At 41.9% G+C, this 21449-nt stretch overlaps 1 protein-coding gene and 1 long non-coding RNA gene across 3 annotated transcripts in view; one reads left to right on the top strand and one right to left on the bottom strand.

Annotated features, from left to right (window-relative positions):
* Positions 1-464: 464 nt before the first annotated feature.
* Positions 465-21449, bottom strand: part of CCL28 (C-C motif chemokine ligand 28) — a 28210-nt gene continuing 7225 nt past the window's right edge. For both annotated transcript variants that reach the window (XM_053200906.1, XM_053200896.1), the window contains exons 2-3: positions 7450-7576; positions 465-673 (exon numbers count right to left, since the gene is read on the bottom strand). In XM_053200906.1, coding sequence (XP_053056881.1) covers positions 481-673; positions 7450-7576 — 320 coding nt within the window. In that variant the 3' untranslated portion in view covers positions 465-480. The remainder of the gene's footprint in view (positions 674-7449; positions 7577-21449) is intronic.
* Positions 17030-19355, top strand: LOC128311257 (uncharacterized). Its single transcript, XR_008289455.1, has 2 exons — positions 17030-18347; positions 18453-19355. It is a non-coding gene; the product is annotated as an uncharacterized LOC128311257 (long non-coding RNA).

Genomic DNA, 21449 nt, shown 5'->3' with positions numbered 1-21449 from the left:
CATAAAAAAAATTAGAAGTGAAGTATCATGATGTTTGCAACTTGTTTTCAAATGGTTTAGCAAAAAAATTACATATTTATATATAAAATGTTTTATACACACAAGCAAAGAGAGAAGAGAGTAAATAAACGTGGCAAAATATTAGCAGTTATTAATCTAGGTGAAAGGTGTACGAGTGTTCATTGTGCTAATCTTTCAACTTCTCCGTGTGTTTGCAAACCTTCCTAATACAAAAGTTGGAGAAATTCTATCTGTATGCTGCTCTTAAAACATTGTATAAAGAGAAGTATCTTTTCATTTCATTTTCAGATGAGTATAATATTGGTTACATTTGTATCCTGTATAATTGTTCCTTTAAAAAACATATTTTGTTTTGCCCTGCTGTCTCTCAATAAGGAATATTTGATGTGATACATTTATAAGCAACCGATGGCCAAGTTCACTTCAGGAACTGTCTGCGTGGATTCATTTGTAAACGCTTTAATAAGGAGTTTTATAGCCATGGGTTTCGGGTTTCCCCTGATGTGCCCCTTTGCTGTTCCTCTTGCCGTCCTGTTTCTTCTTGTGGCAAAGGTTGCCTTTAGCTTTTTTCTTGGCCTCTTGTTCTTTCATCCACTGCTTAATAATGTGACTGTGCGGGCTGACGCAGACCCTCCTGCGCCTGATGTGAAGGCTGCCGAGAAGGGAAGAAAAACAAAATCACTGATAGAAAGTGCAAGTAAGTAAAAATGTAGTGACTTCTAGGCAGTTCCCACTTTTAGACACAGTGTATTTTTAGACACTGAGTACCACCAGGATGAATCTTTACTATACCTCTGCCTGCAGTTCCTCAAACATCAATATTAAAAAGAGAAGAAGGAATTTGAGGAGGGGAGAGGGGGTGGAGGGGGAGGTGGGGTGGTGAGGAGAGGAGAGGAGAGGAGGAGCAGGAGGAGGAGGAGGGGGAGGAGGAGGAGGGGGAGGAAAGAAGGAACGAGGGAAAGTAGTAAAAATGATTGTCTTTCCTGACCCCAAGCTTCCCCCACCAAAACCAATTCATACCTCACTGCCCATCTCAAACATCTCGGTAAAGTTTTTCTAGATTCTCTCAGCTAAATGCCCTTTTTTCCCTTTGAGTCTCTCAGCATTACCTCTCTTCTGGCACTTAGCTTATGCTGTCTTTTATTTGACTTTTTGTTTCAAAGCTTCTCCTTGTCCTGTGGTGTTATGCTCCTCGAAGGAGGAATAGTCTGGAACTGTCTTGAAAAGGCCTTGTTCAGTAGGAATTCAGTAATTAATTATAGAGATGAAGTGAAAATTGTTCCAAATAAGAACAGTCTGGTTTTGTTTCCAACAAAACAATCAACTAAAATATTCTAGGCATTTGTTAACATTTTAATAATAATTTTTAAAATGTGCAGATGCAGGAAGGAGGGAGTGTGTTTAGGGAATAGCACATGGCCTGGATAAAGCATGGCAGGTGATGAGAAAGAAGCCTGGAAAGATACATCACAGCAGGTTGATGGAGGCTTTTAAAGGGCGTGTTAGAGAATTTAAACTTTATTTGGTAGGCCGTGAAAAGAGAGAGAAGATTTTCAAGAAAGGAAGTGACAGGACTAAACACAGATTTGTCTCATAACAGTATGTGGTAAAGGTCGAAGTAGGAAAAGAATAGAGAGAAACCATTTAAAAGGCTACTGCAGGGGCGCTGGGTGGCTGTCAGTTAAGCGGTTAAGCGTCCAACTTCAGCTCAGGTCATATCTCAAAGTTTGTGGGTTCAAGCCCCACATCGGGCTCTGTGCCAGCAGTTCAGAGCCTGGAGTCTGCTTCAGATCCTGTGCCTCCCTCTCTCTCTGCCCCTCCTCCACTTGCACTCTGTCTCTGTCTCTCAAAAATAAATAAACATTTTTAAAACATTAAAAAAGAAAGAAAGAAAGGGCTACTGCAGAAGACAAATATGGCCTGAACTGGGTGGTGGCGGTAGAAATAGAACAAGAACACCAAACATGAGAAAACTGGAAAATCAAATAAAAATGACTTATCAACTCATCAAACACTGGAGGATGAGGAAGAGGAAGGGTTTGAGGGTGAGTTTGAAATTCCATTTCCGGAAGCCTGGATTGATGTTGGGGACAGAAGTTGAAGCTTCTGGGCAGGAGATGAAAAGTTCCCCTTTGAAATGTACTAGCATAAGGTGCTTGTAAGGTGTCTGATAGGCAAAAAAAAAAAAAAAAAAAAAAAGTCTGCATTTAGGAGAGTAATCAGATATAAAGAGATGGTTATGGGGTAGTTGTCTTATAGAGAATATAGTTAAAGCCATAACAGCAGGTACGATAACTAAAGACACAAAGAGAAAACTTTTTGAAGAGAAGAACTTGGGACATACCTATGTTTAGGGATGAAAAAGAGCAAGGGGAGGTAAGAACAACTAAGAAAGAGCATTTAGTAAAAGAGGGGGATCAGAAAAGTTTAGGGCAATGGAGGCCAAAGGAGAAGAGTTTCAGAAAGGAGGTGAGCAGCAGTGTTAGGAGCTCCGAGAAAGCATCCAGGCATCTGTTAACATTTTAATATACTATAGATCTACACCCCACCTGAGATGTTTTCGTTTTCATCTTGACCTTGGGGTGGGAGAACCCTAAAGCAGCATTCACAGTTTCTAATAACTGGAAGAATTTGTGACAAAACATTTTGCGACTTTTAACTTGCCATCAGGTGCCATTTAGTTCTTGTTAAATGTCACGGTTCCTGCCGGCTCTACATACACAACATGCCTGGATCAAGTGAACTCCTGTCGTGTTATTGGGAGAAGAAACAGGGGTTTGAGGGTAGTCTGCCATTTCCCCAGGTGACCCAAGAGGAATCATCCACTAATGTGGGGACTCGAAATGAAGGAGAGTTGGGACAATGTCTGAATGAGCTGAAGTATAATCAAGCCAGCATGTGGGAATATTAATTTGAAAGAAGCGAGGCTTCCCGATAGGAAGACAATACATTCTCTAAGTGTATTACATTGAGAGGTCTTCCAAAGGAAAGCGCCCTCTCCCTGTGGCCAGCTGTTTTCCCTTTGGCTGTGATAGAAGAGAACCTGGCTGTAGCATTCAGTGGAGGAACAAGAAAGAGTCAAAGCTCCCCTATCTTTCCCAAAGGACTAAAACTCTCTCCCTTCTGTGTGGTGTCAGCAAGGACCTGAGCAGACATCCAGTGGAGAAAGGCTCCACGGACAACCAGATAAGCCCGCAGGTTATGCAGGAGGGAACTAGCACTCAATTCCCTTACTCCATGAGGAATGAGGCACTCCCATGAGGGGCACACGCACTGGGGCTGAAGGGAGCACCAGATGGGGGCAACACAGACAGAGGACCAGGGAAGTGGAGATCCCCAGGAAAACAGGCAGCAGCAGCTACCATGCAAGACTGTTTCCTTCCTTTCTTTCTCTTTAAATTTTTGCTAACATTTATTTTTGAGAGAGAGCAAGCAAGAGAGCGAGTGGGGGAGGAGCAGAGAGAGGGAGGCAGAGGATCCAAAGCAGGCTCCACTATGAGCACAGAGCCTGATGCGGGGCTTGAACTCACAAACCGTGAGATCATGACCTGAGTCGAAATCAAGAGTTGGCCGCTAAGCCACCCAGGCACCCCAGGACCCTTTTCAAAGGCCTGCCCAGTTGGGCCTCAAACTCTCAATGTAATACAATGGGAAAAGATCAGCTACCGGAACACAGCTCCCAAATTTGAGATTCTACGATGTTTTCAAATCCCAAAGTTTGAAGACTGCTTACACTGCACTCTGTCCCCTGTGTATTCCATCTCAGGATAAAAAGAGACGAGGCAATCATGCTAGACAAGGAGATGGTCTATTCCACACTCCCTCAGCCACCCCCAACTCCACGGTATTCTGATGGGCACTGCCCCCCCCCCCCCCACCATTGTGTACTCTCTGGTGGAGAGTTTGGGCTCTAAGAAACCATAAAGCCGATCCCCTGGTTCTTTTGCCCAAAAGAGAGTAGCTAGGGACCGGCCAATGGACCGATGGGGTTGGCCCCGCCATAGAGATTAAACCTGTAATTGTTCCCTAAACCTTTTTTCTTTCCCCTTTCCCCCAAGCAGAATAGCCCCTCAACAATCACTTCTGAAAAAATACTCAAGCCTCCCAGACAACTTTAATAACCCCAAGTTTTACTCCCAACAGATAGTATCTGTGAGCTTCAAAACCTCAGCCCTCTGCCCAAGATAAACAACTTTGCACTGTGTTTATGTTTAGAAACTGCCCGAAGCTCTTTAATGAAGTCACTGTAGAAGGATTTAAACAAACTCCTCTCTCAGAGAACAAAAATTACAATGATCACTTATAGGGTATGAAATAAAGGACCTATTCTAGGCAGAAAAGGAAAAGGAAAGAAATCTAGGAGTTCACCATAAGCTAATTTATATTAGTTAGTTGTGGTTAATAATAAATGCTTTTTGTGAGTTGTATTGCCAACACTTGCCATGTTTTCTGCATCTAAAATACTATTCTGGAACCTATATATTCAAAGTTAAGGGACTACATTTTAGATAAGTAAAGACATGCTCTGTAGTAAAACAATTTGAAAACAAGAGAACTTTTATCTATTTATGTTGAATGTCAGAAAAAAACAACAAAGAAGATCTGTAATTTATGATTTAAAAACACCACCTAGTCAAATTCATCTTATGTGAGATGAGGTCATAACTAATCTATTTTTCAGTTGTCTTATAGCACAGAGAGACCAATTTACAAACCTGTACTTTAATAAAGTTTTTTTTTTTTTTTATGGTTTATTTTTGAGAGACAGAGAGAGCACAAGCGGGGAAGGAGCAGAGAGAGAGAGAGGGAGAGACAGAATCTGAAGCAGGCTCCAGGCTCTGAGCTGTCAGCACAGAGCCCGACCTGGCCCTTGAACCCACAAACCGTGAGATCATGACCTGAGCTGAAGTCTGATGCTTAACCGACTGAGCCACCCAGGCATCCCAACAGTAAGCATTTTTAGATCCAAGATATTGGCTTCATAGTTTCCCTTTAATTAAAATCAAGTGCTTTCTAATTTTTTTTTTTTGTTTTGAGGGTGGGAGAGGGGCAGAGAGAGAGGCAATCCTAGAATCTGTGCTGACAGTACAGAGCCTGACACAGGACTCTTTCCCACAAACCGTGAGATCATGACCTAGCCAAAATCAAGAGTGGGATGCTTAACCCACTGAGCCACCCAGGCACCCCTCTTCCTTTGACTAAGAATCCTGTCTTGGAGCAGTGTTTTTCAAAGTTGGGTAATGGATGGATTCCTCTGAAAGGGAAATAAAAATGTATCTTAAATCTCAGAGAATGGTCTGTAGGACCCAGCTGAATAGAATCTCTGGGGACGGCAGGAGGGCATAGTCTGTTTTGTGTCACTGGTGCATCCCCAGCGCAAGCTGAGGATAGAATGGTGCTTGGTACATAAATGTTAATCAATAACTATTTGTTGAATTCATTGAATAAATAAAGAAGCTTCTCAGTGACTCAGGAACTCAGGCATAAGCAATGGCCTTATTTGGAGCTAAAAGAAGGGATACCAAATGGCTCATTAGCACCCCCTGCAGCCATAAGTGGAATTTAAACTAGAATTTAAACAGAATCCATGAAGTTTGGAGAGAGCATTTTATGGTTGGTTGCATCATCACTTTTGAGAGATCTTTGAGGCATGTGGTGTTCCTAATGGAAAGACCTGATTCACAACCCATGTCTGCCATTCTCTAGCTGTACGTCACCCAGGTTAACCATGTAATCTCCTCAGCCACAGCTCTATCCTGTGTGACATGGAGATAATGTACGCCTTCCTCACAGCATTGTTGTCAGAATCCAGATTTGGTTTTAAAGTTTCTATGGAGACATGAAGAACACAGAAATCTAAAATTTTTAATAACTGAGCCAGAGGTAAGGGTGAAAGGGTTCACCATGAGCCAACAGCCCAGAATCAAGAGCAAAGATGAGCATTCATGCTTGATTGCATGTGACAGGTACAGACATCTCTATACTTGTTTGTTTTTTCAAGCTTAAAAAAACATTTTTAATCTTTATTTATTTTGGAGAGAGAGAGACAGAGACAGAGTTGAGTGGTGGAGGAACAGAGAGAGAGGGAGACAGAATCTGAAGCAGGCTCTAGGTTCTGAACTCTCAGCACAGAGCCCAACACGGGGCTCAAACCCACGAACCATGAGTTCGTGACCTGAGCCGAAGCCGGATGCTTTGACTGAGCCACCCAGGCGCCCCCATTTTTTCAAGTTTTGTTTAAATTCTAGTTAGTCAGCATACAGTGTAGTACTGGTTTCAGGAGTAGAATTTAGTGATTTCTCACCCAGTGTTATATGTAAGTGCTCATCATGACAGGTGCCCTCCTTAATACCCATCACCCATTTAGCCCATCCCCTACCCAACTCCCTCCACAAACCCTCAGTTTGTTCTCTACAGTTAAGAGTCTCTTATGGTTTGCTTCCCTCTCTTTTTTTTTCCTTCCCCTATATTCACCTGTTTTGTTTCTAAAATTCCACCTATGTGTGAAATCATATGGTATTTGTCTTTCTCTGACTGACTTACTTCACTTAGCATACTACATTCTAGCTCCATCCACATTGTTGCAAATGGCAAGATTTCATTCCTTTTGATAGCCAAATATATCCCATTGTATATACGCCACATCTTTATTCATTAGTCGATGGACATAGGGGCTCTTTCCATACTTTAGCAATTGTTCACAGCGCTGCTGTAAACACTGAGGTGCATGTGCCCCTTTGAAGCAGCGGGTGTGCATTCTCTGGATAAATACCTAGTAGTGCAATTGCTGGGTCGTAGGGTACTTCTATTTTTAACTTTCCGAGGAACCTCCACACTGTTTTCCAGAGTGGCTGCACCAGTTTGCATTCCCACCAGCAGTGCAAGAGGGTTCCCCTTTCTCTACATCCTTGCCAACACCTGTTGTTTCCTGTGTTGTTAATTTTAGCTATTCTGACAGGTGTGAGGTGCTACCTCTTTGAACCTTGTATATACCCCTGATGAATTCAGAGAGTAAAAAAGACAGCAACCTGTATACTTGCCTGGAAAAAGCTACAGTTAAAGTCACAAAATAAAACAGAGTCACCTTCTGTTTTTTTGTTTTTGTTTTGTTCTTTTACCCAGAGTGTGCCTAGTTTTGTTTAGAAAAGTCACGCACATTGTCCAGTGACTGAAGATATTTATCCTGAATCACAGCACTGCAGTAGGGGCAGCGGAGGCCAGTGTGGGGCTCTGAACATGCAGGTACTCAGAGACTGTGTGCTCACTCCAGGGAGCCTGGTGCCGGAAAGGTGGAGTATTTACTCTTCCCCCCCTCGTTTGAACGATCGCTTGTATGTTGCACTCAGGCAAAGCCTTCCCAACCTACTGCTCACTGGCTGAGAAATGATCACTGGACAGTTTTAGACCTCCCGGAGGCAGGGCACTCACATGACAGCAGCCAAGTCACAATCCCCATCAGCTCTCTGAATGCGACATATATTCACTCTCTCCAGAAGCCTTCTGGAAATATGACGTGAAACCTCAGTGCAACAGCTGGAGGCAATGGGAAGTATGGCTAAAAGAAGAAAAGAAAGAAAATGTTACATCTTACAATTCATAGAACAACGGCCTGGACGCCAAAAAACAAATAATCCAATTTAAAAATGGGCAGAAGATAGAAACAGACATTTCTCCAAAGAAGATATCCAGATGGCCAACAGACACATGAGAAGAGGCTCAACATCACTCATCAGGGACATGCACATCAAAAATACAATGAGATATCACCTCACACCAATCAGAATGGCTAATATAACAACACAAGAAACAACAAGCGTTGGCAAGGATGTGGAGAAAAAGGAGCCCTCACGCACTGTTGGTTGGAAGACAAACTGGTGCAGCCACTATGGAAAACAATATGGAGGTTCCTCAAAAAGTTAAAAATAGAAATATCTTATGATCCAGTAATCAATCACGCTACTGGGTATTCACCCGAAAAATACAAAAACACTAATTCAAAGGGATACATGCACCTCTATGTTTCTAGCAGCCTTATTTACAATAGCCAAATTATGGAAGCAGCCCAGGTGTCCATCAATAGATGAGTGGATAAAGAAGAAGCAGTATATGTATATACAATGGGATATTATTTGGCCATAAAAAGGAATGAAATATTGCCATTTGCAATGACATGGGTAGAGCTACAGAGTATGATGCGAAGTGAAATAAGTCAGTCAGAGAAAGACAAATACCATATGATTTCACTCATATGTGGAATTTAAGAAACAAAACAAATGAGCAAAGGTAAAGAGAGAGAGAGAGAGAGAGAAAGAGAGACAGAGACAGAGAGAGACAAGCCAAGAAACAGACTCTTGACTATCGAGAACAAACTGATGGTTACCAGAGGGAAGGGAGTGGGGAGACGATGAAATAAGTGATGGGGATTAAGGAGTGCACTTGTTGTGATGAGAAACTGGGTGATGTATGGCATGGCTGGATCACGATATTATACACCTGAAACTAATACAACACTGCATGTTAACTCTGCTGGAATTTAAAAACAAAAAGTAAAGACAACAAACAACAAATACGCAACGACCTGGTCCTGGCTCTCTTTGTAGATTCCAGAGAAACAGAATGCTAATCCACTCAAGCAAGGCGCACACACTCACTGAGGGCTCTGTGAATGCAGACCTGGGACAGGACATGTCTCTCCCTTTTAGAACTTACACTGTATTTGGGGAAGACAAAACATTAAGTTCACACAAAGACACAAAACAAGTGAAGAGATGAAAAATAGCTCCAGACAACGATGCTAGCAGGGTTGAAGACGGACCTGATTCGAGTTGAAAGAAGTGAGGTTGACAGAGTGTCCCACACAGTTTAGAAGAGAGAGACCACACGGGTCCCTGGAACAGGTTTGAAGTTTCCTACCAGGGAAGGACTTGGATGAATCTTTAAGAATTTGGATAGGTGGAGAAAATGAAGACTTGTCAAGACTAAATAAAGCGCATGGTCAAGAATTCCGAGATAGGAAAGACCAAGATGTATTTAGGGAATGGAGAAAAATAGACCACACTGTTTGAAATGAGTAGCTAGGAAGGTAAGCTATTGGGGTTATGGTTCAAAAGATAGACTGAGGTCACACCAATGAGGCCCTGAATGTCAGTCTAAGGAGGTTTATCTTTTATGAAAAGGGGATCATTAAAGATTTGGGAAAGGAGAAGAGTTTTAGGAAAATCCATCTTGCAGTGATAAGCAAAATGCATTAAGGTGCAGAGTGACTGGAGAAGGAGGTCAAGGTAGGAGGAGCTTACGTTACCCAGATGTAAGGAGGGCAACACAAATATGAAAGGGAATCCGATCCCCTACTAAAACGTGTATCTGGGGGCACCTGGGTGGCTCAGTCGGTTAAGCGTCCGACTTCGGCTCAGGTCATGATCTCACGGTTCGTGTGTTCGAGCCCCGCGTTGGGCTCTGTGCTGACAGCTCAGAGCCTGGAGCCTGTTTCAGATTCTGTGTCTCCCTCTCTCTCTGCCCCTCCCCCACTTGCACTCTGTCTCTCTCTGTCCCAAAAATAAATAAACATTAAAAAAAAAAGTTAAAACGTGTATCTGCAAACTCCTACATGCCACATGCACACAGTATTCTCCTATGCTTCCCAGTCCACCAAGTGGGCAGTGAATTTTAAAAATATTTTTTAGAAATTACAGCCAACAGTGGGTGCAGGTGGCAGCCTCATGATAACAGAAATTAGCTCCTGAATTAGGTGCTAAAAGAAATGTTTTGACCTCTTCATAGTGTCAGCTCTAAACAATAGAGGCACCTACCCTTAGGATAGGGGAAAATCTCAATATTCATGCTTTGTCCACATGGAAACATCAGGTCCCTCACAACTATGGAGTAGAGGAGCTGAATATGAAGTTAAGAATGTTTATGTGACTCACTTTTTGAGCATCAAAACTTTCCATTATTATTCATTTATTCACCTATTCATTAATTACTCAACAATATTTATTGTACAGGTAAAATGTTCTAGGCACAATGCCAGTAAGTGGGGGATACAAGAATAAATATGACAGTATGTCCGTGTCCTCAAGAGGCTATAGTAGTGGAGGCACATTTAGAATTAAATGCTTAGGATACAACCCTCTTAGCCCACTATAATTGAACTTATAGAATTCTGTTCTTCCAAAAGGCTCCCACAAGTCATAAAGACAGATGCACAGCTGTTCACTATAGCAAAAAATTAGAGACCATCTAAATGTCTACCAACAAATAAGTAATAGTACATCCAAATGGAATAAAGGATGAGGGGTGTGTGTGTGTGTGTGTGTGTGTGTGTGTGTGTGTGTATGCACTAAGATATATGAATATCCACAATTTATTGTTTTATTGTTATGGGAGAAAAGCTAGTTTCAGTATAATAACTATAAATGACCCCATTTTTATAAAAAGAATGTGACACATACACAGAGGAAAAATTATGGAATTGTATATGCCCGAATTTATAAGCAAAGACCACTTCCAGAGGGGGGGCAACTTTTTAACTGGCATGCAATATTTGTATTTTTTTAAACCTCCAACGCTATGAAAATCTGAACCAAGTCCTATAGAAACACAGAAAGTTAGAGAAATTAACTCTGAATAGGAAAGACAAGGTAGGCATCAGTTTGGACTCAATTCTAAAAGTGGAGTAAAAATTAACCTGATTGAGAAAGGGAGTGGAGCAGTCCAAGTAGAAGGAACTGTGTGTCCAGAGCACTGGGGTAGGAGAGAAAAGAATGTTTTATTGCTTGTATAACTCACAGAGTCCAAGTCCAACACATAGAAGCTGGTGTCTTAGACCAGGGCAAGGATACTCCGGCAAGACTCTCATCAACTATGGTACAAGAACCTCTGTGCTACCTTCAGATCCTCTCCAGAGCCTTAGGGAAATGCCTTGACCCTAGTCTCATAGCCTTAAGGAGGAGAGCCTCTTTGCTCTGCATCTAGATGCAGTAAAGGGCTTTTCATTTTGTTATGCATATAAGGAGTGTGCATGGAGGCACATCCAAACACCAATAAACCAGACTGACTGGAATAGGAAGATCAAGCATTTATTGAGTGTCCATTCTGTGCCAGGTCCTGAACATTAGAAATGTTGAAATAAACAAGGCAAACTTTCTGCTCTTGCAGTGTTTAATAGTCCAGTGGGAGGCAGGGAGGTCAGCAAATAATCATAACATAGCAAAACAAACGTTAGCAGATTGATGTGTAAAGTGGAATGGGGTTACACGTGAAAGAAACCAGATTCGAAAGGCCACATATTGTGTGATTCCATTTATATGAAATGTCCAGGATAGGCAAATCCATAGAGACGGGATGTTGTTGCCAGGAGTTGGGGGTTAGAGGGAGTGGGGAGGGACTGTTAACAGGTACATGGTCTTTTTGGGGGGAGACATGAACATGTTGGAATTGGATAGTAGCGATGGTTGTACAATTCTGTGACGATACTAAAAAACCACTGAATTGTAGGCTTTAAAATGGTAAATTTTATGTATGTGAATTGTTTCCGTTTTTAAGCGCTATAGGAGCACAGAACATTGGTTGTCCTTTCATTTATTAAAGTATTTATCTCCTAAAATGAATTGTTTCTTCAGCTACACTATGGTGCCTATTCTCCAAGTCAAACTATTTTAAAATCCCAAAGTTTTGGGTTTATTCGTGTATCCATCCATTCATTCACCGTCTTACTACATAAGAATCACTATGTGAATTCTTATAGAGTAATATCCAAATACATATACTTGTAAATTCTTATAGACTCAGTCGCTAGCTAAACCCTGGGAGTAGACAGATGAAGAGTTACTAGCTTCAGAGAGCTAACACTCAGACCACTGCTATTAGTTGTGACCCAAGCGACTATAATATATGAAATGGACTTCCAGAAGCATTGTGGGAATTAAGAAATACTGGCAGATCTGTGTGATTAGGAATTTGAGTTATCGGAGTGCTGACATCAATTCAAGGAATAGTTTCAAGCCAGAAAAGCACGTAAATTCAGCAGTAAATTGGATTACATTTCTCATAAATGAAGGTAGGGCAGGCTCACCTGGAGATCATTTAACCTAAATCGGATTAACTATCAAAAGGCAAGAGGCAGGCCAGATTTATTTCATGTTGGCAGATGTGACTGGTGCCCTCCTGAGGCAGCTGGAAATATAAAAAGTCAGGAGAGATGGAATCCTGTGAAGAATGCTCAAAAAGTTCGGCCGCGTAGACTGTTAACAGGGTAGTTTGGACGAGGGCAATGCCAAGATTCTTTTGGAGAACTGCGCCCCCTACAGGTTTTCTCGATCAGCGTCCTGTCAGAGTATTTCCATTTCAAAGAATGGTCAGCAACTTCCTCTGATTGCAATGATGATCCAGAATTTCCAGATAGGAAAGATTTAGAGGCGGCAACAAGGTTGAAAAGAGGGATTAAGTGGCGTTTCTTCTGCATTTACAGAGTTTTAATTCAATTTATACAGTTACTTGGTTGGGGAAGCAAGCTGATCAGGGATTAGAAGACTACACCTTCCCCAAAAGACCACCCTAGGGCCACCACTACACAAAGCATGGAATCCCACGGGAAAGAACCTATTTTTGTTTCAGAGCTGGAGTTTAAACACAGACCCGTCTGATGGAGTAGGGGCTCCTTGAGGGAAATATGGGGAAATTTTTGCAAATAAGAAAGAAGGCTTTGCAGAGGGGGCTTAATAAAGCTGCAGGGCCCAGAGGTATGAACGAGCAAAGATCTGAGGTTTATTGTGAGGCTTTTTCCGCTCCACCCTCACCCCCTTTCCTAACTGCCCCAGACATGCCCTTTTGCTTTGGAAAGGACACTCCGGAGTGTGTCATCCCAATAGCTCCACCTGGGAATCTCTTTGAGAAGGTGATTTATGAGAACAGTAGATGCATTTCCCTGCCGGTCTAAGGTCAGCCCTCTGGGGGAAGGAGGCAACCACCAGTGAGTAGGCAGTGGGTCAACAGCAGCTGCCCAGAAGAGGCACCATAATACTGCAGGTAGGGGCACTGATCACGTGAGAGGCCAGCATCCCTACCCTATCAGACCACCTCTCCCAGATTCCTAGAGGGAAAAGCCCTTTTTCTACAACCCACAATTTGAGAATTATCAAGAATATTTGGACTGGAGAATCCTGGGAAAAACATGTGGGATGACTGACTAAGCAACAAGGTGGGGACTCGGAACATCATAATGGCTATTCACCAGCCAGTGGAGCCCGGACCATATAATTTCCATGGGTAGCATCTGATGTGTGTATTCAGTAAATTGAACTCAATACTTAAATCATTCTCCAATTTTTTGTAGACTATACTAATCTTTGCCCCATTAAAAGACAATTTGCTACTGTATAAGAAGTGTGAGACAAAGTAGGGGGGAAACACTTCTAACATAAGGCAGAATGTGGCAAGGGCTACGTGAGAAATAGAATGAGTGTCCTGCATTCACAGGCAGAAAAGAAAATTATAACAGAGATCCACGTACATCTTTATCAAGGAGGTAGCATTTGAGCTGGGGACTTGAAAGATGGAGAGTTTGAATAGAGCAGTAGATGTGGAGGAGACAATGAGTATAAAGGCACAAATGTGGGGAAAGATAGATATATTCAAATTTGGTGAAATTATGCATTGTGAATGCAAATTGTAAGAGGAATATGCCAAAAACACAAGTTCAGTAATCTCGAGGACACTTTTTTTTAATGTTCAGTTATTTTTGAGAAAGAGAGAGAGAGAGAGAGAGCAAGCTGGGGAGGAGCAGAGAAAGGGACACAGAGGATCCAAAGCAGGCTATTCGCTGTCAGAGCAGAGCCCAATGTGGGGCTAGAATTCACAAATCGTGAGATCATGACCTCAGCCAGTCAGAGGCTTAACTGACTGAGCCACTCAGGCGCCCCTATGGAAATATTTTTAATGAAGACATCATGATTTACTTTAACAATCTTCTGTGGAAATGTAAGTGTGGAGAGAGAACTGATGACACCCTCTGCTCTCCTCCTTTGCTTCCAAAATACTCAACATAGAGAGAGGTGCCTGGGTGGCTCAGTCGGTTAAGCGCCTGACTTCAGCTCAGGTGACAGTCTCATGGTTCATGAGTTTGAACCCCACAAGGGATTAGTGAGTTTAAGCCCTGTGTTGGGCTCTGCACTGGAGCCTGCTTTGGATTCTGTGTCTCCCTTTCTCTTTGCCCCTACCCTTCTCTCTCTCAAAAATAAATAAAAAACAAAATCAAAATATTCAACACAGAAAAGTACAAAGGATGATACAACACCTATACACCCCATTCAAGATTTTACCAATTTTAATCCTTTTCCATGTTTGTTTTCAGCCTTATTTTTAAGAAATCTTTTTCCAATACTTTACGGATAACAAGTAAGGCTGCAATAAATATCCTAATGATAACAAGAGGCTACATTTGTTGAGTGCTTACTCTGTGTCAGCCACTGCCATATGTGAATTAATTCATGCACAGCAACTATATGCAGAAGGTACTAGATTTACCTCCATCTCATAGATGGGTTACTAACAGAAAAGCTACATCACTTTCTCCAGATTAAAGGGCCAAAAACTGGTGGGGCTGGAATTGGAATCCAGATAGCCTGACACTTTTTAAAACCACTAAGTTAAGCTTTGCTTGGTCTTCTATGTCTCCCTGGGCCTTGTATGAGAATTCCTCTAAGGCAGTGGTTCTCAAAATTAAACGTGCACCAGAATCATCTGGAAGGTTTTTTAGACCAGATTGCTGTCAATCCCTCCCCCACCTGAGGTTTCTGATTCAGTACATCTGGGATGAGGCCTAAAAATGTGCATGTCTAACAACTTCCCAGGTGATGCTGAGTCCGCTAATTCTGGAACGCACTTGGAGAACCACAGCTCTGAGGAGAATAGACCTACACAGGGAATCACTAGGTTGTAGGATATACTCGCTTTGGCAGCACATATACTAACATTGGAAGACTACAGAGAAGAAATATGCACCTTCTACTGTATTTGATAATGACCAATTTCTCTCAAAGTGATCACACCAACTTACACTCCCACCTGCAGTGGATGAAAGTTCCATTTGTGCACATTCTCAACAACACTTCATAAAGTCATTAAAAATTTTACCAACCTGGGGAGCTTGGGTGGCTCAGTTGGTTGAGTGGTCTGACTCGATTTCAGCTCAGGTCAAGATCCCAGGGTCATGGGTCATCAGGCTCTACACTGAGCATGGAGCCTTCTTGTTTCCTGTATGAAATGTGCATGATTCCGTTCTGACTTCATAGTCACTTTCAGGCTTGTAAATCTGTTAATGCTCGCTCAATAATATATTGTGTTCTTTTGTCTATATTGGTACAGAGGGATCTTTTGTTGGTAAGATTGCTTCCTTTACACAGTGGAACCACCCAGTCTCACTGATACATATATACCCCTTAAATCTTCGTGTTCCCATATACACATAGGTCTCTTTCTGAGCTTTCTCTTGTTTCATTGCTCTATTTATCTGTCTTTGCATCAGTTCCACACTGTCTCAATTAAGGTGACTTTTTAATCAATCCTAGTATCTAACACAGTTAAGTCTCCCCACCCAACTTGTTCTTCTTCAAAATTGTCTTGACTGTTCTTGGCCCTTTACCCTTCTTATAAACTTCAGAATCTGCTTGTTAAGTTCTGCAAAAATCTTTGAAATTTTGGTTGGAATTCTGCTGAATTTAGAACTAAATCTTGGGAGACCTAACATCTGAAAAATATTGTTTTCCCATCCATAAATACGGAATTCTCTCTCTAGTTATTCAGGTTTTCTTCAATGTCCTTCAAGACCTTTATGAAGAAAATAATAAAATATTGTTGTATATCTTATCCTACATCTATTCCTAGGTACTTTATAGGTTTTGTGCTACTGTGAATGGTCTTTTGAAGAACTGTGTTTTCTAATTAGTTATTTTTGATGTGTGGGAATGCTGTTGATTGTTTTATGTTGCTCTTGTATCCAGCAACTTTGCTGAACTTTTTTAGTTGTAAGAGTTTGGAGTGGATAGTCTTTGGTTTTCTAGGTAAAGAGATGTTTTTATCTCTTCTTTCTCAATTCCTGTATAGAAATAAAAGGCTTTTCTCCTTTAATCCATTACTTTGTTAAATGCCTAGACACTGCTTAACCCATTGTAAACTCAATACACAAATTAAAAAAAATTTTTAATGTTTATTTATTTTTGAGAGAGAGACAGAGGGTGAGTGGAGGAGGGACAGAGAGAGAGGGAGACACAGAATCTCAAGCAGGATACAGGCTTCGAGCTGTCAGCACAGAACCGGACACAGGGCTCAAACTCATGAATCGCAAGTCAGACACTTAACCGACTGAGCCACCCAGGCGCCCCTCAATAAACAAATTTTTTAATTAATATAATGGATTAATCTATTTTCTTCCTTGCCTTCCTAGGATAAACCATACTTGGTCATTATGTATTAATTTTTATATGATTCTGAGTTTGATCTTCTACTTATTTAAAATTTTGCATTTATTTTCATAGACAAGATTAGCTCATACTTTTATCCCCTGATATCAACCTTGAATGTTTTGGGTATTAAGGTTGTATTAATCTCAACAATGCATTGGGTAGCTGTCTCTATTATTCTATTATTTGAAGAGTTTGTGGATTGTCTGTGCCTCCAATGTTTGGTAAAACCTCTGAAACCATCTAGGCCTGATGTCTGTTTGAGGGCAACATGTTCAACTCTGATTTAACAGTTATTTGCTTTTTTGGGGTTTCCTATATCTTCTCCAATCTTGATATCTTAGTCTTCTAAGAAACTGTCCATTTCATCGACAATTTCTAATTTAATTTCACTAAAGGCATTCGGAAAACTCCACCTCCAAAAGTACCACTCTATCATATTAAGTTAAAACCACTTAAAATTAGCAATGCAAAAAGGGCATTCTAACTTTCCTACAAGCAGGAGATAAAACTCCCAAGTAAAAGGTGCCCTCCCTGAACCAGGAGGAAGAGAGACATTTTTATCACTAGGGGGCGGCACTTCACCCCTCCCTGTGAGCGGGGAAGTTGAGGCCAAGAGAAATCTGTGCAAATCCTGTTAAACTAACTCTTCTCTTTGTGGTCACTAACCGCCCTGGCCCAAATACCTTCGTCTTATCACTTTTCCACAATTTACCACTCTGCCCCACTTAATTATGTGTTGACTCAAACTGCTTCTTTAGGTTTTCATTTCCTTATGAAGGCTCCCATGTCTTACATAGATGTGTATGCTTTCCCCCTTTTAATGCCTTTTGTTACAGGGACCCCAGTCAAGAACCTATTAAGGGTAGAATGAAAGGGTTTTTTTCTCCTCTACATCACAAAGTTGCATAGTATTATCTCCAGTCAGGGCTCCTTTTTCATTCTTAATAGTGTTTGAAGAGGAGGTTCCTATGCGAAGTAACCGTTTAAAAGCTTGAACCTAAATAATATACCAAATAGTTATAAACTTACAAATATCATGTGTTTTGAAACTAAAAAAACGTATTCGATTCATAGGTCAAAGAAAAAAATCACAAAATATTTTGAAAAGTGTAAGTGCTATTCATTATTATAACCGGTGGGTTATAAATTTAGCCTAAGTGCATTTATTTGCACACGCACGAAAAAAAAACGTTCAACGAAGAACTTGGAAAAGAAACATCGTAGGAAACTAAAACAAACAAAAACCAAAGATGGGGGGAAAAAAACAAAAGCACGACGTCGCGGCGCTTTACGGTCGTCACGCTCACGTGTCTGAGGTCGTGGCGGCCATGAAGCAGGAGAGGCCGAGAGCCAGAGCCTTGGTGCTGGAACTGGATCCCGAGCCCAAGAACGAGAAGGAGGAGGGAGAGCGGCTGCAGCAAGCGGGTGGTGCCTGTTGTGACATACCGGAGCCACAACCCGCCGCTCCTCCTGCCTCTGCGCCTGCGCAGCGGACTTGGCGCCACTGGCGAGGCCCGGCGGCTTTTCTGTTAGCCCGTGGGTGGTGCGCGCGGCGCCGAGGAGGACGTTCGCGGAGAAGCGGCCGGAGGAGAATAAGGACCACGCCCAGGGGAGGGGCCACGGGCACCCGAAAGCGCTAGCCTCTTATGGCGGCCGCCGAGGGAACTGCAGGCACCTGCTCGGCGTCGCCTGGGACCTCCCCAGGCCGCTGGCGACTCCAGCCTCCGCCCCCAGCGTCCTGAGGCCGCGCTTGGGCGGCGCGGACTGAGGCTCGGAGCACCCAGCTCCGGCTTGGGCTACCGGCCGCTGCCCTTCGTAGAGCTGCGGGAAATTTTTAGTTTTTTGATTGATCTGTCCGTTTCCGAGGTGGGTATGTTAAAAATCTCACACTGGTGTCGAGATTATGTCAGATTTTTTTCCTTCCGATTCTGTCCCCGTTTGCAATATATCACTTGGAGTTCTATTTTTCAGATGCACCCAAGTATCCTTCTGGACCACAACCGGGATTGGAGGGAAGCGGTAGCCTCGGACAAAATTTAAATGGACGCCCAAAAAACTCCGTAATTGAGATAAATAATATTTTCAGGCAATATTTTTGAAAACAAAAGTTTATACCAAAAAAATGATGAATAAAACACAGTTGACCCTTGGAAAACATAGGCTTGAACCGTGTGGGTCCACCTATACAGAGATTTCTTTTTGATACAGTGCTTTAAATATACTTTCCTTAGGGTATTCTTAACATTTTCTTTAGCTTACTTTAAGAGTACAGTATATAATACATGTCACATACAAAATATGTATCAGCTGTTTATGGTACTGGTAAGGCTTCTGGTCAAGGGTAGGCTATTAGTCAAGTTTGGGGAGAGTCAAAAGTTATGTGGGGATTTTCCTCTAGGGGAGGGTGAAGTAGGGCTCCTTACTCCTAGGGTGTTCAATGGTCAGCCTTCCTACAATTAAAAAAAAACAAACAAAATTTGACCCTGCACTTGCATGACAGGTCTAAATGTACCTTCTTGGTGAACTGATACTTTTTATCCTTCTGTAAAGTCCCTTTAGTCCTACTGCAAGTTTTTGCCTAAATTCTACTTTTCTACTATTAATATTGTGACACTAACCTTCTGGCTAAATTTACTTATTCGCCTTATTTTTTTGTTTTCTTTTTATCATCCTCCCCCCCCCCTTCCTTCCTTGGATTGATAAGTTTTCTTTATTTATTTTGTTTTTTTACTGAAAATTTAGCTTGGGTTAGGTCAAGGAAAAACTCCCTTGGGAAAATACCGACACTATCTCAAACGTTTTTGAGTTTGAATGGTTTGAATAAACTCATCATTTTACTAATGAAAGTGATAGGTCAATAAAATTCCATAAGCATTTGTGTAGTACCTACCTTGTGTCTTTTATTGTTCTAAGCACTAAATATACAAAAATTAGTAAGTCATGGTACCTGCCCTCAGGATACCTCCAATAGCAGATGTTTTTCTAACGTTATCTTACAGGACCTCCTTTCTGCACGTGACATTGGTACCCATTCCTTCCTGGAAATTTTCCATATCCCAGATTAACAAAATACACATCTCTCCTAATTCTCCTAATACTGAGAAATTGCATTCTCTGCTCTTGAACCCCTCCTCTCCTCAACAGTTATTCCTCAAAGTTCCATCCTTGACCTTCCACTCTTCTTTCCATTCACATCTCATGCTTTGAATTACTACCTATGTCGGTAACTTTTAAATATCTTTATCTACTTTACCCTTTATGCCAGTAATCCTGACGTATGTTCAACTGCTGTGTTTTGTCTTTTTTTTTTTTTTTTTTTTTTTTTTTGAGAGAGAGAGCATGAGTGGGGGAAAAGAGCAGAAGGAGAGAGAAAGAATCTTAAGCAGGCTCCATGCTCGGCGCAGAGCCCAACGCAGGGCTTACTCCCGCCACCCTGGGATCATGACCTGAGCCAAAATCAAGTCGGATGCTCAACCAACTGAGACACCCAGGTGTCCGTCCACTGCTGTTGAACATACATCCGAATAGTCCACAGGCTGTAGATGACTCAATAAATCCCGGACTGAAGACATTATTTCCTACCACTGAAACATCCTTCCTTTCCTTGTCTCACTGAAAGGTCATTTACTGCTACCCAAGCCAGAAACCCAAGTGTCACGCCATCCTCTGGCACTCCACAGCCAGTCACAAACTTCTGTATATTTTACTCTCTGTGACGTTTCTCAGATTTGTCCCCCACCTTCTCATCCCTGTTACCACTGCCCGAATTCAAGACCTCATCAAGTCTCCTTTCCCCCAGTCTTGCTGTTTCCTTATGTGAGTCCGTGGTGCCACAACATCCTGTGCTTTCCTGTCATTACCGTGTATAAAATGAAGGGTTGATAGGACTATGTTTTTTTTTAATTTTTTTTAATGTTTATTTATTTTTGAGACAGAGACAGAGCATGAACAGGGGAGGGTCGGAGAGAGGGAGACACAGAATCTGAAATGGGCTCCAGGCTCTGAGCTGTCAGCACAGAGCCCGATGCGGGGCTCGAACTCACGGACCGCGAGATCATGACCCGAGCCCAAGTCGGCTGCTTAACCGACTGAGCCACTCAGGCGCCCCAAGGACTATGTCTTTTGACTGTGAGCTCCCTCAGTGTATCTGTGTGCCCACACCACACAGAACAGTGCCTGGTATTTGTGCTCAATAAATGTCTCTTGAGCTGAACTAAGCTCTCATGTCTTCTATTTCATTTTATCTTGTTTTAAGGCTTATAATGCTATTAAAATTATTTTCCTTTTTTTTTTTTTTTTTAGGAAATAAGATTATCAGTGTTTGGTCAAGGTCTTATGTCCCAAATGTCCTTAAATTACACAATGCTTTTAGAAACTTCATCCCTACACCCTTAAGTAATTAGGGGTCAACTCATGATGATAAATCACTTGCCCCATTATATTTAATAATTTAAAGATATCAGTGTCTCATTAAAAGTCTTACTATTTGTCTTACTATTAAAGTGTTATCGCTCTCGATTCTGTTGGTTTGGGGTTTTGTTGTTGTTGTAATGTTTCCAGTATTAAGTGTCAGAGTTGGGTGGGTGATTTGCCACGATTGTCTGTCCCTGATTTGGTTCTGCCTATGATCCAATTTTGGACCAAGGCTTTAAAGATTTCCTGCCCAAGATCTGTTCAGATGAACACTAGAACACTTCACATCAAATCTGTGATGTGAAAGTTAGATTCTGGTTTTTAAGGAAATGATTCTGTTATTACAGAGAGATGAACCAGCCTCCTTTCTTACTTGGATGTATCGTATAGTCTCTTGCCACTCAAAATGTGGTTCCCAGAGCTGCAGGAATGGCATCACTCGGCGGCTTATTAGAAATGCAGTTTGCGGGGCGCCTGTGTGGGTCAGTTGGTTAAGAGTCGGACTTCGGCTCAGGTCGTGATCTCATGGTTTGTGAGTTCGAGCCCCGTGTTGGG

This window comes from Acinonyx jubatus, chromosome A1, assembly GCF_027475565.1.
Source record: "Acinonyx jubatus isolate Ajub_Pintada_27869175 chromosome A1, VMU_Ajub_asm_v1.0, whole genome shotgun sequence".
NCBI lineage: Eukaryota > Metazoa > Chordata > Mammalia > Carnivora > Felidae > Acinonyx > Acinonyx jubatus.
The sequence above is the reverse complement of the archived record's forward strand: the minus strand, read 5'-3'. Positions and strand labels throughout refer to the sequence as shown.